Source organism: Zonotrichia leucophrys, chromosome 3 (assembly GCF_028769735.1).
Source record: "Zonotrichia leucophrys gambelii isolate GWCS_2022_RI chromosome 3, RI_Zleu_2.0, whole genome shotgun sequence".
Taxonomy (NCBI): Eukaryota; Metazoa; Chordata; class Aves; order Passeriformes; family Passerellidae; genus Zonotrichia; species Zonotrichia leucophrys.
This window is the reverse complement of record NC_088172.1, coordinates 93,845,152-93,862,460: the sequence shown is the minus strand read 5'-3', so window position 1 is coordinate 93,862,460 and position 17,309 is coordinate 93,845,152. Positions and strand designations below refer to the sequence as shown.

Here is a 17,309-nt window from a genome sequence, read left to right as displayed (position 1 = left end):
TGATTATTTTTTCTAATGGAGCACTAACAGAGCATTACTAAATCTTCAGTGAATTACTTGATATAATTGCATCACACAAAAAAGAATCACGGCCTAGGACAAAGATTTTGTGTACGTACTGCTGCTTTCCAAGGCTCTGGCAACTGTTTGACACCTCAGCTGTCAGACTTTTTAGCACACTTCTGGTAAAGCATTACCCATTCTGTCTGCAGTCAATAACACTCAATATGAAAAACCATTTTATTGCAAACTTCTAACAGGACAAAATGATCCCAACTAAAGCAGGAATCTGGCACGTAACATGCTCAGAATTTTTTACAAAATAATTACAATCCAAGAAAAAAATGCCTACATAAATGAGCACAAGTATCATAAAGTATAAAAGCTACAAGACAAGAAAATCATAGTTCTTTCAATACAAAATATGCTTCAGAAGCTCTATCCTGTTCTTGCACATTTCATGATGTAACTTTCGTTCGAGAAATTATTTCATTCACAAAACTGTTGTTCTTTGCCAGCACATCATTTCTCAGCTGCTTCAACTTGACTTTGATGTCTTCTTCTGACATATCTGTCAAGGGCAATGCTTTCACTTGACAGAGAAAATCCTGAATTATCTTTTCACCTTCCTGAAATGGAGAGAAGGAAAAGAAAACAGAAAAGGTGTTTAGATTGCAAGCAGGAATTTTCCAAATTCCCTATAGACACAAAGTATTGTTCATCAGCAGAAACTCAGTGCAGGCAAAAATCACGGTTATTTTTGTCCTTCTTATCAAGTTCTGAACACCAGAACAAACCACTTACACTGGTACCAGAAGTTCTTTTTCCATGCATGAGCAAAAAGCACCAGCTGATCAGCATAAACACAGTATTTAACACTGCAAACTCCTGTAAGTGTTCCACACTTAATTCCAGTGTGCAGCAACATGAGGTGAGCACTGCCAGCAGTAACAGCACCAGAATGGTCATATTACCCAAACCAGTTACTTTTAGAAGGGACTGTCAGTCAAAAGCAATGCTTCAACATGCAAAAGGAAAGGACAAATTGTAACCAAGCAACTGCAGAGTGGCCGTCACCAAGGAGAACAGATGATAATTAAGCTTTATGCATATGCTTTTACACAAACAGGCAAAGTGGAACTTCTAAACAATCTGACTTAAATAGCAAGAAAAAACATTGCAATGAACAGCATTCAGAATCCCTGTACTGGAAACAACTGGTCCAGAACGCAGAAGTTTGTCCACTCCTCTGCAGTGTCGAATTCTACTGAAAAGTTCACTGAGTTTTCCTCTTATCATTTAAGATTGATGCAGTAGTTTTCAGTGCAGAAGTTTGCAAAAAAGTAATAGCACCCTTTTCCCTCTACACAAAATGTTAATCAAGGCAGACAAATTCCCTCTGCCATCCTATTGCCTAGAGGGTTTATGGTATATTTTCTATGACTGAAACACTCAGGAATAAAACATGATGCTGTATTTGTCACAAGCTTTTGCTATGTCAATTTAATTTACACCAACTTAAGACCATGAAGCCAGGTCCAACTGATGTAAAAATTCCTTCACCACGATGCCTGACACAGGAAAGGTAATGGTGGAGCAACTGAGGTAGCTGGAGGGGAAGCCTTCTGGCAGTAAAAGGCAGAACAAACCAGAGATTGTTTCTGGCTCAGAAACTGGATCTGATGCTTTAGATGAACAACAAATGCAGTTGACCTCTGAAACTGAAAATAAAGTAACAGGTAATGGCCTCTATCTTGAGCAAAGGCTTTTTAAATGTAGGAAGTGTTCTGGATGTGGACTAACACTTCAAGGTTTCCACACACTGCAGTGGTTCCTAGTCTCTGCCAGAAGGATTTCAGGGTGGTACAAGGCTGTGGAGCTTCAGGCTGGCTGCTGGGACACAGAACAAAGCTCTGTGGTTTTGCAGGTTTGTGCGCATGCAGCCAGGAGGACCCAGCTGCACTGCACAAAAACCAATGCAAGCCACAAAGCAGCTGCACTGGATTTCCCAGGAGAATGCCACAGATGCCACTGTCAGGACTCTTAATCCAGGAACAAGACAACACAGGATATTCTGTGAAAGCTTCCTGGAGCCTTTGCTTTCCTCTACACTACTTGCAAAGGAAGGTTCTCTAAAGAAACTTTGCTTTGTGACACCTGTAAATCAGGTGTAAATCAGCCATTCCAGATAATGATTGGTGTGTAATTTGGTATGATCAGCTGCTGAGATGTGACAGTTCTGATGGGACATGGAAGGGCACCAAGGAGAAGGCTGGGTGTTCAGCTTTCCTCTGGTGTGAACAGATCTGCTCACACTGGGCTCCAAGAACACCATGGCACCAATGAACACTCAAGGGGGGGCAAAACCAGGTGTGACCCAACTGCAGGGCCAAGAATATTCTACACAAAGGCAACAAAAGCTGTATTTTAAATCTATATTTTTAGATAAAATTCTTGCCTACATTAAATTAATCTAAATCAAACTCAGTACCCCTGAACATCTCTTCAACTCCTAACAAACATCGTAGCCAAGCCATTTTGTAATGGAAAAATACATTACAGGGTAATTATCCTCAGGCTTTGGGGGAATCTGAATCCTTAAATGATTTTGCTTCAGCAATTCAAATTTTAAAAAAATATTTCTGACAGCAAACCTCTCTTTCTCTGTATAATTTCTTGGCTGGTGGTTCTCCTTCGGATTCCTTGGACTTGCCAATGTTTTGAAACTCCTCCAGCTCCAGTGCCTTCTCTCTTGCACTTTCTATCACATGTTTTGGGAAAGCCGCCAACTCTGCTACATGTATTCCAAAACTCTGGTCACAAACACCTGGATGCAGAAGAAAAGAACCCAGTTAAGAATTCTTAGAAGACAATATGGCTACACAGAGATTATTTGGACATGCTTGTAATAGTTCTTTGTTCTGAAAAATTAAGTACAGGACATTATTTGTTTCTCCTCAACACTTCCTGATTTCCCTTTTCCACTAAAAATGATAACACAAAGAATATGCTCTTATTAAATTAAGCTCTATTAGAGCAGTAATTGTAGAGCTCCAAAGTGCTTCAAGAAGAAATAGAAAACTCTTCAGACAGAAAGAATTTCCCTCTAATATTTGAATCAAATTGAACAATGGTTTTTATTAAAGTATTTTGGCACAGTCTGTAGAATATAATAATTTGCATGTTTTTAATAGGTATCTCTGACATTTACTCTATACCTATATAAATACATATGTGAGTGTATAGACAAATATTAAAAATGTTGTATTCTAGATCATTTCTCCCCTCCTCTGCATCTGTACCACATAATTCCTCAGTCTCCAGAGTCATCTTTAATTATATCAAAATCTCTCAACTGTAACTTCACACTTACTTCAATTAATACACTGTTCATAACATGTTCCAGAAAAGTCCTCTTAATTACTCAGAATATGTAAATTATACACACTTACATAAAACAATTTTCACTTCAGTATCAAAAGCCCTCTGATAAAAATCTAACAATTCTTATTTGTTTATATTATCATAATTCCATTTGTCCTCCCACAGATATTGCTACATCCTTTTAATTCTGGTCTCCAGCAAGGAGTTAAGAATAAATTAATTACACTTGCAAAATGACAATTGTTTCTGGTTTTTTTTGTTAACTAATCATCTATTAAATACCAAGTAACCAAAGAACAGGTGAAGGAAAACTTAGCATTTAGACTTTTTCTGTTTTATTAACCCTGTGATCTCTCAGGTTTCTTAAAGGAAAGGAATCCATTTAAGCAGGAATTCGTCTTGATTTTGTTTTAAAAAACACACCTGTCCAGACCCAGAGCTAACTCACTTCTCAGCTCAGAGAATCCTGAGCAGAGGCCTGGAGAACAGCACTTCATGAGTCTCCTCTTCTGGTGATTTTGTCACTCTTGAAGCACAAAGCCATGGTTGAAAACACTGTATAGAAGTTCCTTATCATGTTTTCCAGGTCTGGTTATACATTTCAAACGACATCAAACCTGTTATTTGTTTCACAACACAGCTGTATCTGAGCTGCCTGTATGCACATCCCTGATGGAGCAATGTAACAACCCCAAAAGGGAAAGAGCACAACACTAAATGCAGAAACTTAGGTGAGAGATGTTTATCTGATTGGAGACCAGGTGTTTAAAGATGAAGATTTCATAGTGTTGCATCTCCTCTGACAGAGGTTTAAGTAGAAAGATAAAAATTTTGTGTCTCCATGCTCAATAGCACTTTCAAGAAAATGGGTAGAATGAAAAGACACTGCATGTACAAAATGTGTATGACTAAAAATGGCAAAATTGACTGAAGAAAAATATGAAACTGGGCTTCTACATTTCTTATCACAACCAGAATGGCTGAATTAATACAGACAGGTTTCAAAAACAAAAGGAGTTGGGAATATCAGGGGGCTTTATTGTAGGAGCTGCTGCTCCAGAAGGTGTAGAAGGTTTTGATACAGTGTGTATTGATTCTCTCCTCAACCAACACGCTCAAACTGAGACACCTAAAGATGGCTTGTTGGCAGATTCTGTACATCATCTCTTGCTGCACAAAATCCACTTGGTACCCACGTGCACTTGCAGCAGTTCATGACTATTTTTATGACTATTTTTATTCAGTTCCAATGCCACACTAAGTCACCTTTTAAGCACCAATTTGAGCGTGAACATTCACTTTGTAGAAAGAGCTCAACGTGTGCTGGAGAAGATGGGGAACAGCAAACTAGGAAAGAACCACAGACACCTCCTCTCCAGTGGAAACCAGAGCCACAGCAATTTGGAGTAATATTCAAGCAAAAACTGGGCATTCCCTAGGAGCATTCCTTACTTCTGCTCCTGCTGTGATTCCCCTTGCTCAGAGCAGCCTCCCACAGCTTTACAGAAAAATACCCAAAACCTAACTCCAAGATTATAGCCAGAGGGGAACAGAAAATTACAAGTGGTCATACATGCAATCTACAGGCAAGAAATTAAGGAATTTAATGGATTTAAACCAGAAGAAATGAGTAAGAAGTAGGCAGTTAGTGATGTCATAGGAGTAAAACCAGCAAGGTATCAGACCCAGGATAGCCAGAGTGTTCTACAGTAACCCTGCTCTACCCATTTAGTGTTACCTAAGTCATTCCTCTGCTGTGCAACTCAGAAGAGGAAAATTAGGAGGTACACAGAGTGAGAAGGAGCACTCTGCCCACATTTTAAATCAAAACCTCAGCCCAGAGGTTGCCAGCTGGACTGAAATACTCTAGTGAGAACAACCCAAAATCACTGTAGAGTTCACAACTAAATTAGAATGCCATAAATGGGCACACCTTGCAAGACACAGTTACAGCTCTGCTTTATTTAGCAATAAATACAGGCTCCTACTGAAGGGAACAAAAACAAGTGATGGGGATATAGGGAAACAGGAGGAATAGATGAAATTATGCCTAATTAAAAATTGTTTCATTTAATACTGAAAGGAATAACTGGATCCACTAAAAGACTTTAATTAAATACATCTAACTGAAATTGTACTAACAAAACAGGCTTCTTGTTGTTTTATTGTGATGCCATTTGCTAAAAATTACCCACATGATTTTCCCTACATCAAACTCCTGTATAAATTGGGCAACATAAGACTAAGTCTTATTACAATGAAACAGCCATTATTAAAAACTGTCAGCACATAAAAGGTGGACTCATTCCTTTTAAAAGAACAGTTTAAGAAATATAAGTCTCTTCCATCAGCAGGTTAAAATAGCTGTTTTAGGGAAACTGAAAATAACCTTCTGGAACCTTTCTTCTTTAAAAAAGAAAAAGGGAGCAACTCAAAAGCATCAACTTGAGTGGCAGAAATAGCCCAGACAGTTTAAGAAATAATCATTAACATCACACCTACTGTGTTCACACAGAGCTCCTGTCACACACACTGTCCATGGACAGAGAAGAATGAATATATATATATATAAAATATATATATTATAAACCCCAAGCCTGGAGTGTGACACGAATTTTGGGAGGGATTTTTTTTTCCATTAATGCTAGAACCCTGATTACTGAGAATTTTTGACTTTCTGTGCTGACAAGCACTGACCCCCAAAAGAACACTGCAATTAACCTGCAGCCATTGAGAAAGCTTCCAAAATTGAATAATAGAACTAGGATTATAAGTGTGTAGTTTGAACAGAAATGTGTAATATCACAAAGCAAAAAACTTGGGAGTTTAAAGATTTTTAATATGGTAATATATATAAAACAAAACAGAAGTTTTAGAGCAGAAGCTAGTCCTTCTTCTTCATGAGTTTAAGTAATGTTGTATAATTAGATTAAAAAGTTCACATTGAGGGTCACAAGTAATTATTAAGTTAAAAATAAAAATAATTTAAGTGTCATTTCTTAAATTAACAGTTTATCTTTAAAGGTCTTCTAGAAAGAGAAATACATCTCCATTTTTTAATTTATTAGTAAAGCACTGCAGAACCCACAACTTATAAAACTGTAGTATAAATAAACACTAATAAACATCTAAATCTGAACAAAAAAACACTATCTCACATGTTTAATCCCAACCTTAACAAAAAAAAAAAAAACCACAAAAAACAAACTCAAAAAACCCAAAAAAATCTCCAAAAGCAAAATAAGGCCAAAAAAACCAACCAACCAAAAAAAAAAAAAAAAAAAAAAAAAAAAAAAAAAAAAAAAAACCAAACAAAAAAAACCCAACCAAACCCCAAACCAGAAAATCCACACATTAAGACTTTTCTCTCTCAGGACTCTCAGACTTTTCTCAAAGCTGAGACCCGGCCTTACCTTCCTTGACCCGATACAGCATGGTGAGTGTGTCATCGCTGGTCAGAGCAGTGACATGCAGGTTGTTCACTGTTGGCACTTGGTCAGCAAGAGCTGTGAGCTCATGGAAGTGGGTGGCAAACATGGCAAACCCACGGATTTTGCTGGCAATGTATTCCGAGATAGCCCAGGCCAAGCCAAAGCCATCGTAGGTGGATGTTCCTCTTCCCAGCTCATCAATGATTATCAGGGAGTTTTCAGTTGCTGTCCTGAAAACACAAAAGCATTTGTTAATGTTCGAGAGCAGCACGAACTCTGGATTTTGGAGTATGACAAGTTCTGCTGTGGATGCAGAGCATGGAAGAGGCAAAAGACCCTACTTATTTACAAACATAGTGCAGACACAGCATCACACAGATCATTCCACACTAGGTTCTTGGTCCCATTTAGACTTTGGCCTCTTCGTAGCAACTCTGTATGGACCACTGGAATAAACAGAAGGCTACTTCCAGAACTTATGCACCAGCTAAAAAGAACTTGAGATTCTCTATTGTATGTGCATTCCCCTCAATGAAGGCAGGAATGATGAATCTGACTCCATGTTCTCAGAAGGCTAATTTATTATTTTATGATACTGTATTATATTAAAAATACTATAGTAAACTATACTAAAGAATACAGAAAGGATACTTACAGAAGGCTAAAAAGATAATAATGAAAATTCATGACTCTCTCCAGAGTCTCAACACAGCTTGACAGTGATTGGCCAATGAGTCAAAATAATTCACAGAAAACGAATGAAACAATCACCTGTGGGTAAAAAATCTCCAAACACATTCCACATGAGCAAAACAGAGGAGAAGCAAATGAGATATTTATTGTTTTCATTTTTCTCTGAAGCTTCTCAGCTTCCCAGGAAAAATCCTGGGCGAAGGGGTTTTTCAGAAAATGTCAATGTGATAATTCTCCACTAAGACTCCCCAGAAAAGAAAAATCTCAAATGCACCCCTCTCAGAGCACTTCTTTTCCCATCAACCCCCACCAAGACAATCAAACAAAAGCACAGCACTTGCCTGAGGATTGAGGCAGTTTCCAGCATCTCAGCCATGAAAGTGGACACTCCTTTGAGCTGGCTGTCCCCTGCTCCCACCCGAGCCAGGATACAATCCACAATGGTGATTTCTGCAGACTCACAGGGCACAAAACACCCAATCTGGGCCATGAGAACAATCACCCCTGTCTGTCGGATGTATGTTGATTTCCCCCCCATGTTAGGGCCTAAAGGAAAAATTTTCCAAAAATTAATTGAAAAAGCATCATCTTTTTACAATTCAACAATTTTTTTAAAGGAGAATCAGCTCTAAATTAGAACAAAGAGTGTTTCAATTTATTACTCTCTTGCCAGAAAAGAGCAGCAAACTTGTCTGACAGGTGCAACAAGTGGCTCCAGGGCTAACAAGGCTCAATTGTTTGTCTTACTGAATGCTCCTTTTTCAAAAGAAAGGTGAACACAGAAAATCAGGGGCCTTCATTAGTTTTGGGACTTTTCAAAAGTATAAGCAGTCATCTAAAACATGTATTCATACCTAAAACTAATAAGCTTTAAATTAAAAAATTATCAGTATTTATTTCTGCTTAAGAATTGTAATAATTTGTTTTCACCTCAAACAACTATTAACTTTTCTCTGTAAAAATGAAACAGCTTAGTTACAGACTGGGTACAAGCTAATGGGTCACTCAGAATCAGCAAACTCAGATATTAAGCAGTTAATTGTAACTGAAATACAAATGAAATAAAAAGTATTATCCAGAAAACCGGTAATTAAAACCAATTTTACACTTTTGCTAACCAGAAAAAGAAGCATGTTACCATGCATTAATTCAGATTTTTGATTTTTCTTTTTGATTATGTTAGAAGTGCTCATTAATTATTCTCTAATTTCAGATCTTTGCCACTCAGAACGTATGTTAAGGACATCTGGATGGAAATTAAGATTCAATTAAATCTATAAACACTAAAAATGTTTTAGTGTGTAGTAAAATTATCTTAATTACACCAGAGAAAAGGGTAAAAAATGGTACAGTCATTGAAACGTGTCGCATTGAAAATCAACTTTAATGCTTCACAAAGAAAACACTAACAAAGTACAACTGATGCCTAGTGGAATTTTCCAAATCACTTTAGCAGGGTCAGGCTTTCCAGCTCCTGAAGCTGCCTGGCTTGAGCAGTTACATTCGCTAAGGTCTTACTTTAGGGAAGGACTAATTTCTTATTTTCTACTGTCCAGCAGCCTCTCTTTCCTTCACAAATGACTCCTTGTAAATTAGTGATCACCTTCTCCAAACGGTACACTACAACTAAAAAAACAATAACCAATTTCATTACTGTTAGTTTGGATGATGAGAAATATGCCTGTATGTACAGAAATATGTAGAATATCCACAGTCAAAGGTAACATGAACATTGTGGACATTTAAAAAAAAATATGATCAAAACTAGCAATAAAAAATAGCTTACAAATACTAATTTACAAATTTAGCTTCTTTTCCAGAGCTAAATCTTATTCCCCATGCAGAAAGATGATAACTCAGTAGCTGTTTGCCCTTGATGAGAGAAATCATTTTGACAGAAATTTATTAGCTTGCCAATTTGTTTTGCCTGCTGCTGGTTTGTTTTTTTCCCTTTAAAAAGACATCATTATTGGAAACACCCAAGACATTCACAAAGTACACAACAAACAAAGAAGAGCAGGGCAACGTTTACCAGTAATGATGTGGAACATCTGCTTGCCCTTCTCGAAGGTGATGTCGTTGGGGATGAAGGCCACGTCGTCCTGCGCCTCGATGCAGGGGTGCCGGGCCCCCCTCAGCACCATCCTGCCCCGGCCCTTCTCCAGCACCACGGGCCTCACGTACGGCACCGGGGCCCCGTTGGACACGTGGGCAAAGCTGACAATGGCATCCAGCTGCGCTATCACGTCGTTCATGGTCTGCATGGGCTCTGCATAGCCTGTGTGCACACAGGGGATGGGAGGTCAGGGCCGTCAGCTGTTCTTTTGCTCTGCTGAGAAGGTACCTTGAAGCCTACGCTGAGTCCAGCAAGTTAATTCATTGGCAGTAACAATTATCTTCAAGAGGAAAGTCACCCCCTGGGAGAGCCTAGGATGCAATCCTGAAGCTCCCATGCCTTGAATACCAAGGACACTTCTTCAGACTAAGGAAAGGAGAAGGTGAGGCCATGTCACAGATATCTTTCATAAAAATCCTTTCTTTAGGATTTTTCCCTCTTCTGGGAGGCTGAGGCCCCAGAAAGAGAATGTAAACACTGGTTATCTGCTGCTGTGGAATGCAACAGGTGCACCTGTGATTTGCCCATGTTCCGTGTTTACAATTAAGGGCCAATCAGGGACCAAGCTCTCTGGGACAGATTCACAGAGAGCTCCCTTGTTTATTCCTTCCTATGCTATTCTTAGCTTAGTAGCTTCTGAACTTTTCTCTCTATTCCTATTAATATAGTATTAATGTATTATATATCATAAAATAATAAATCCAGCCTTCTGATCATGGAGTCAAGATTCTCATCTCTCTCTCTTCACCCCTGAGGAACCCTTGTGAGCCCGGTAACAACGCCATGTTGATTATTTTCCTCATCTGGAAATGCACTAAGTTTCCTTCATGAACAATACATGGCACTCTGAAGCTCATGCAAGCAAAGACACTTCAGACACAGCACAGACACTTCAGACACAGCAGCCATCTGTGTTTGTGTGAATGATGGGAGGGAGAGGTCTGTCAGATACAGAGCCTGTGACACCAGGCTAGATGGCCCAGCATCACCAGTACCAGCTTTTGAAGTTCTGGTGTTTGGCTTTTGAAGTTTTGGTGTTTTCTTCTCTGAAAGGGATGAGGGACTGGAGCCTAAAGCCCAAATTCCCCAGTGTCTCTTCTGCTTTTTTTGAAGGACAGTACAGAATGCTTTGTAAGTAGGCAATCTTGGAGCAAAATACATGGAAATAACTTAGGAAACCAGTCATTTTTATTGCCGTATAAGCAGTGACTAACTTGATCATATACTCCTTATCAATGTTCTTAGACCTCAGGTCCCACTCCTTCAGTTCTCTGTTGTCCTTCACCTCTTCTGCTGTCTGGGTGAAGATGCCCAGAGTCAGGGAGGTGGGTGGAGGATAGATGCGACCCTTATGGCCTTATTTTTGTTCCTATTACAGGATTAGCATTTGCACACACCTCATCACTGCACATCTGCAGCAAAGCCAGGAAAGGGTCTGGTGACAGAAAACAATTCATATTTCAAAAAATCCTGGGAAAAGGGATTTTTCAGAAAATGTCAGTGTGACAATTCTCCACTAAGATTCCCCAGAAAAGAAAAATCTCAAATGCACCTCTCTTCAACTGGTGTCAAAAGTGAGCTCACATCTCACTTTTGACACCAATTCTTTGGGCAGCATTACAGTTTGTCTCTGTAAAAGAGAAACCTCAAATAAACAGCAAGTCCTCCCTCCCAGCACTCCAGACTGACACACATCAACAGTGCCATATTCACCTGAAGCAATGTTAATGATTTCCTTAACAATTGCATCCTGAGCCTCTTCATACTCTTCCCTGTTCTTTATATATTCATCATTGATGGCACTCAGTTTGCTGTGAACAAAACAAGAGTATTTAGAAGCTGTGATGTTCTGCCTTCACCTACAGTGCCAAACTTTTGGCCTCCTCATCTGAGTTTATACCAAATGTCCCCAACTGTTTTAACAGCAAGGTTCAGCACAAAGATCACAAAGCAACTGACCTACAATTCATCCACACCAAGGCAGCCTCAACATTAATTCCAAGTTTAAGATCATCCACAAGGGCCAAACCAGAAATTCTAGCATCAACACATGACATCATCTGTGTTTGTTATAGAGCTGCTGTGTGATAAGGACTAGCTCTTCAAAGTGAATTTCTGGCTATTTTGCTACATTTTGCTGCTAAGCAACTGTGTAATTAGCCCGGAGTCCTACAACAGGCTTATCAGATCTGAAGGCATTGACTTCTTTCATTTAGTAAAAACCTAAATTAATTACTGTCACTATGAACAGGTTCTGATCTTCCAACTAAGGTAAGCTGAAATAAAGACAAGAGTTTAAACAAGTTTTTATTCTTCTCAAGCTTGTCTCCTAAACAAAGAACAGGAGTCTGCAAGACTGAATAAGAAACACACCCAAGTAGTGTGCCCACACTACAGGCAGAAGTCAGTCTTGTGCTTCAAGTACCACCTACAGAATCAACTATAACTTAACTAAGTACAGAGAATTCTTTTTTATTAGTGATGCACGGGCTGCCTCACTAAGGGAAAGTAACAGATGACAAAGTACAGGTTCTAAGTACATCTTCTCAGTTACAGAAAAGCCTAACTTCATCATGCATTTAGATTCACAACACATTTGGAAGCAGAAAAAAGCTGTTTTTCATCTCATGGATGTTTTTAAAAAATATCCTCTGAGTAAATGTTAAAACAAAATGCAATTAAGGTTTACACTTTGTTCATGTAAGTAAATTGGTGTGAAATACACCAGCATGTCGAGGTCTCTAGCTGCTCTGAGTGACCCCAAGAAGAGTTCCAAAGTCTCTTTTCCCAGCCCAGCACTCAAAGAAGGAGTCAGGGCTCTTCATTTTTCAGTCTCAAGGTTGTTTATTGTATCTTATCTATAAAAATTCTTTCTCCTGACCTGCTGAGGTCTGCTCAGCAAGACAGTCTGAGGCACTCTGCCTGCCCCAGGGCGGTGTTATGTCTTTATACTGAAAACTACATATACAATGTTTACTTTCCAATATCTATCACCTATGTTAGACAGTGAGCCTCTACTCTAAACCAATCTGTATGTGCCAACATCACAGCAGAAGATGGAGGCCAAGAAGAAGAAGGAGAAAGGCTGGACATGCCCAGTTCCCTCCATCTTGCCCTGCTGAATTCCCATTCTGAAAACCCCAAAATCTACTTTTTCACCCTGTGATAAATTAGCTATCATTCTACTTAATTTCTCATGGCTTGCAGATATTAATCTAAGGTTGGTAATTTCCTCCACAGGTCATAATCAAAACCACAGGAATTCTGGGCTCTACGCCAGGGTCTCTGAGCCCCCTGGCAGGGCCTTGGCTGCTCAGGACAGCCAGAGGGATCTCCTGGGTCCTGACACCAGCACACTGGGTGGTGTGAACCAATATGTTTGTCCTCCTTTTCAAAGATAAGGATTTATAACTATGGAAGTGAGTGATTAACAGAAACAGTCCCTACACCATCAAGCAGCTGAACACAAGTCAGCAGTGTGGCCCTGAGGCAGAGAAGGCCAAGGCCATGCTGGCTGCTCTAGCCAGAGTGGACCCAGAATGCTGAAAGAAGTCATTCTTCCCCTCTACCCAGCACTCCTGAGATGGCATCTCTAATTTTGGGTTTTGTCTTCCCAACACTGAACCTGGAGCAGATGCTCACCACACAGGTACAGAGCTGGAGCACGTGGCATGTAACGACCAGGCTGAGAGAGATTCCTGCCCAGGCCGAGGATCTGGGGTCAGCCTGGAGGGAAGAGGCAACAGACTCTCCTTGGAGGTGCAGAGCAAACGAATGAGATCCTAAGATCCCAAGTTTCTGCGAGGAAAATTCTCCTTAGATCTGATCAGGAGAGCTTTCATAAACAGTAGTTCAGCACTGGAACTTGTGCCACAAAGCTGTGAAGGATACTTAGAGGATGGGCACTCAGGCAAAGCCTTGGGCTACCCCATCTAAGCTTGAGATAGGATCGAATTTCCAAAGTGCATCAGCTTTGAGTGAGGGATAAGAAGTAGCCTTCAACCTAAATTATTACCCAATTCTGCACATGCAACTTTCTACTTTGTTTCCTCTGTATAAAAACACTGAAGAACAGAGAAACATCTGATGCAGCCCCTGCTCCTGCTAAAACACTCTAAAAGAGCTAAAACTCAACAAAAAAATAGAGACTTTTCAGCTGATCTGTGTCAGAACTGCTGTCCAGACAAGGACACACTGAAACAGCCTCAATGCAATTAGCCTGAAGATTTAAATTTTTTTTACAGCTCAATTAAAAGTGACACAGAATTGAAGTTCAATACACAGGACTAAAAGAAATTAGAGAGGATTTGGAACAAAGGGGGAAAAAAAGTAATCAGCAACAAAATTCTGCATGTCACATTCAGTGATAAACATAAATTCCCTAGTGCAGCTTGTGTCTGTATAAACACTCACAGTAGAAGCAATTATGATACTTGCTGCAGCTAAAACAGAGAAATTAGCCCAAGTCAAAGGACTAAAAATAGATAACATTTGGCAACATAAATGGGGAATGCAGCTTTTAACATAAACTCTATGCCAGTCCTGCTCAATATTTCAATCAGTGAGCCAATTAAAAAGGTGACAGTTTGCAGGGAACCCAGTTTATCAGCATAACTATAAAGGAGCAATTCTATTACTTTCAGAACAGGCTTAAAAAACCACCAATATCATCTCATACCTGTTAGTAAATTTCACACCATTCTTCTGTGTATCAATGATTCCATATTTTGAATTGTTACGAAGAGCTTTTTCCTCCTTACAAGTTACCCTAAAGTGATGCCCAAACTGTGAATTTGTCTCCAGCTTGATACTTTTGCCAGCTTCCAAACCTTTCAGATGAAAACAAGAAAAATAAATCAGCTGTATATCACAAATCCTGCAGCCTGTGCCATTCCTGCTCACTAGCCCTCAGTTCCCATGATTTAGCCTCTTACATGACCTAATTGAGAGGACCTGTTTTGGTTCTGTACAGCTGTGAGAAATACCCAGACCAAACACAAATATATATATGGATCCGTTCTCTGCTCTTACTTCAATAATGCTCTCAAACTGCAAAAAAATGCAAGCTCTTAAATGTGTAACCCAAAGTAAGTATAGTGTTGTCAATTTTCCTTGCCATATTTCCATTAAAAGTTGGTGGCTTTTTCTTTTTCTTAAAGTTGATATTTCAATGCCCAATTCATCAGCTGCACATGGAATTTTCTGCATAGGATAATCAACACTTTAAATGTCTCATTTGCTTATGAGTTACATTTTGCAAGGAACATCAAAAGAAAGCTGAATGGACACTCAGGATAATGCACAGAAGGGGGGAAAAAAGTGCAGGTCCTCAAAGAATGTAAAACAGAACTAGACTTAACCAAGAGTTTGATGAGTTACAGTTGTACAAAATAGATTCTGTAACACATATGATCATTTCTGAAATAATTTGGAATGTTGTTTAAAAAAAATTAAGGCAAAGTTATAAGCCAAAAAATCCCTGTTTTCAACAGCTTGTACTGCAACAACCCATGTCAGCCCAACTCAATCATATAATAATGCAAACATCTTTTAACCCTTTAACTTCTTTACACCAGTTTTCATCACCTGATTGCAAAACATTTCACAAAAGAGACATGAATGAAAGGCAGTTCCCAACCCTACCTAGTTCTTTGGCTGCAGTCTTTAGTAAGGACTGCATTTTTTCTTCCAGTTCATTCATCTTCTCTCTTAATTCTGTTAAATTAGGATCAAAAGAAGCCTTAACGAGAAATTCATGATTCTCCACCTAGAGAAAAGTAACAAGAAAATATTTATATGAACATAAGGAATAATAAAAAAAAATCTTTCTGATCATACACAGTGAAATGAATTTACTTTACAACTCACACGAAATTTTTTATAAATATATAATGTTGTCATGCAATGTTGTTTGTGATAGTTGGTGTCTGGTTCAACTGCAAAACAAACACATCTCAAATACTTGTTTTCTCACATAATGTACTTCATACACGCAAAATATACCAATTTAACAGACTCCTTTCTGCTGAAATGGAGTTGTCTGCACATTTATTTGCAAACAAATGACTGAGCAGTAGGCAGGGCAAAAAGGGAAGCCAGAGGGAATGAAATTGTCATGTACATGATCATTTCTGCTACCCTGGACTTAGGCAGCTAATCAAGACAGAGCATGGGGTGTTTCAAAACAAGAAGCCTTTGGAAAGTGAAGTTTTTGAATCAGTAATTTCTGCCCCAAAAGGGACTCTAGAGGCTTAGGAAGGAATCTACATAGTGTCACTAAAAATCCCACAAATTTCAACCCAGCTCTTGAGTTGAAAAGCAGACACGGTTCCTTCTAAGCTTAAATTTTCAGAGGCTAGCATGAAGCATTTCATCTTTTTGTTGTATTTCATCTCTTTTCTCTCCCTTCCCTGTGCCTCCACTGCCAGGTGGCTGTGCACCAAAAGCACCACCAAACTTTGAAGTTGCCCTGACTTGAGGAGGAGGTTGGAGTACATGGTTTCTCAAAGGGCCCTTATGATTCTGAGATAAATAGGAATGGAAGTGACAGTTTCTCAACTTTTATTACAGCTAGGTAAATGAATAACCATATCCCACGCTTTTTGAACTTAGATGTTTCTTTTTATATTAGAATGGATTATTGACATAATTTAGTTGCTATGACAACCTATCCTTCAATTGCACTCAGAATAGAACTGCCTATTTTATTTGAACTCCCTCAAAATCCAAGGGGAATTTCAAGTCAAAGTTCAGATTCTACTGTTCATAGGGACAAGGTTTATTATTCTGGTAAAACCAGTGTTGGCTTAGCTATAGACATGTTCCAGTACCTTGAAGGAGGGGAAAAATCAAACTTAACATGCCAGATTCTATGGGATTTGACTAAAAATAACTGACTTGTTATTCTGTTTAGAAGGACAACAAAACATTTTTAAAGTAGAACCTGAAAAGAAACTTGAAGAGCTGGACTATGAAGGGTGAAGGCTTAAACAGCTGTTACTTTTAAAGAAAACAGAGTCCCAGGGCACACAAACTGCATCAACAGATGGTCTGTAACTGGTATAAAGCTATAAATTTCTTCATTACCATACATCACAAATTACAGCAACATGTCAATCAAACAAGTCCTTCCATAAACAGCAAAATGCAGTTGATGGATGCACAACACAATACAAAGGAAGAAAACACAGTGCTCCTGCCTTTGGAGAAAAGTATGCATGTTCTAAATTTTTAACCCACTGCAGTTCTCACAAGTTCAACAAACAGCCCTTGCTACCATGTCTGGCACATGTTTAGGTATTTCTCTTATTTTTGCAGTCAGCTGAGACCTTCACTTAGGATAATCCTAACCCCTGGTTAATAAAAAAAATGAAATTTTTTTTTAAAAGATTTTTAAAAGTCTTTTTATAAAAGACTCCCCAAGTAATAAACATATCCTTGGCTAAATCTTGGATTTGAGACATATCCCTGTAACTTAAAAAATACAAAGTAGAGAAATGACAAAATTACTTCTCCACTTTTAATATTGATGAGATCTTCAAAAAATAGTTTCAGGTCGACAGCATCAATGCACCCAAAGCATTTTTTCACTGGCTAGATAATTTCAGATAGTGGGTGAATATCCTGTTGAGTACCCTGATATATCAATAACAGCCTTCATATATTTCTAAATGCAGCATATATTT

At 38.8% G+C, this 17,309-nt stretch overlaps 1 protein-coding gene across 1 annotated transcript in view; it reads right to left on the bottom strand.

Annotated features, from left to right (window-relative positions):
- Window positions 1-222: 222 nt before the first annotated feature.
- The window catches only part of MSH2 (mutS homolog 2), a 48,515-nt gene continuing 31,428 nt past the window's right edge, over window positions 223-17,309 (bottom strand). The window contains exons 9-16 of the mRNA XM_064709350.1: window positions 15,268-15,391; window positions 14,303-14,453; window positions 11,338-11,435; window positions 9,541-9,786; window positions 7,850-8,054; window positions 6,798-7,045; window positions 2,655-2,827; window positions 223-629 (exon numbers count right to left, since the gene is read on the bottom strand). Coding sequence (XP_064565420.1) covers window positions 459-629; window positions 2,655-2,827; window positions 6,798-7,045; window positions 7,850-8,054; window positions 9,541-9,786; window positions 11,338-11,435; window positions 14,303-14,453; window positions 15,268-15,391 — 1,416 coding nt within the window. The 3' untranslated portion in view covers window positions 223-458. The remainder of the gene's footprint in view (window positions 630-2,654; window positions 2,828-6,797; window positions 7,046-7,849; window positions 8,055-9,540; window positions 9,787-11,337; window positions 11,436-14,302; window positions 14,454-15,267; window positions 15,392-17,309) is intronic.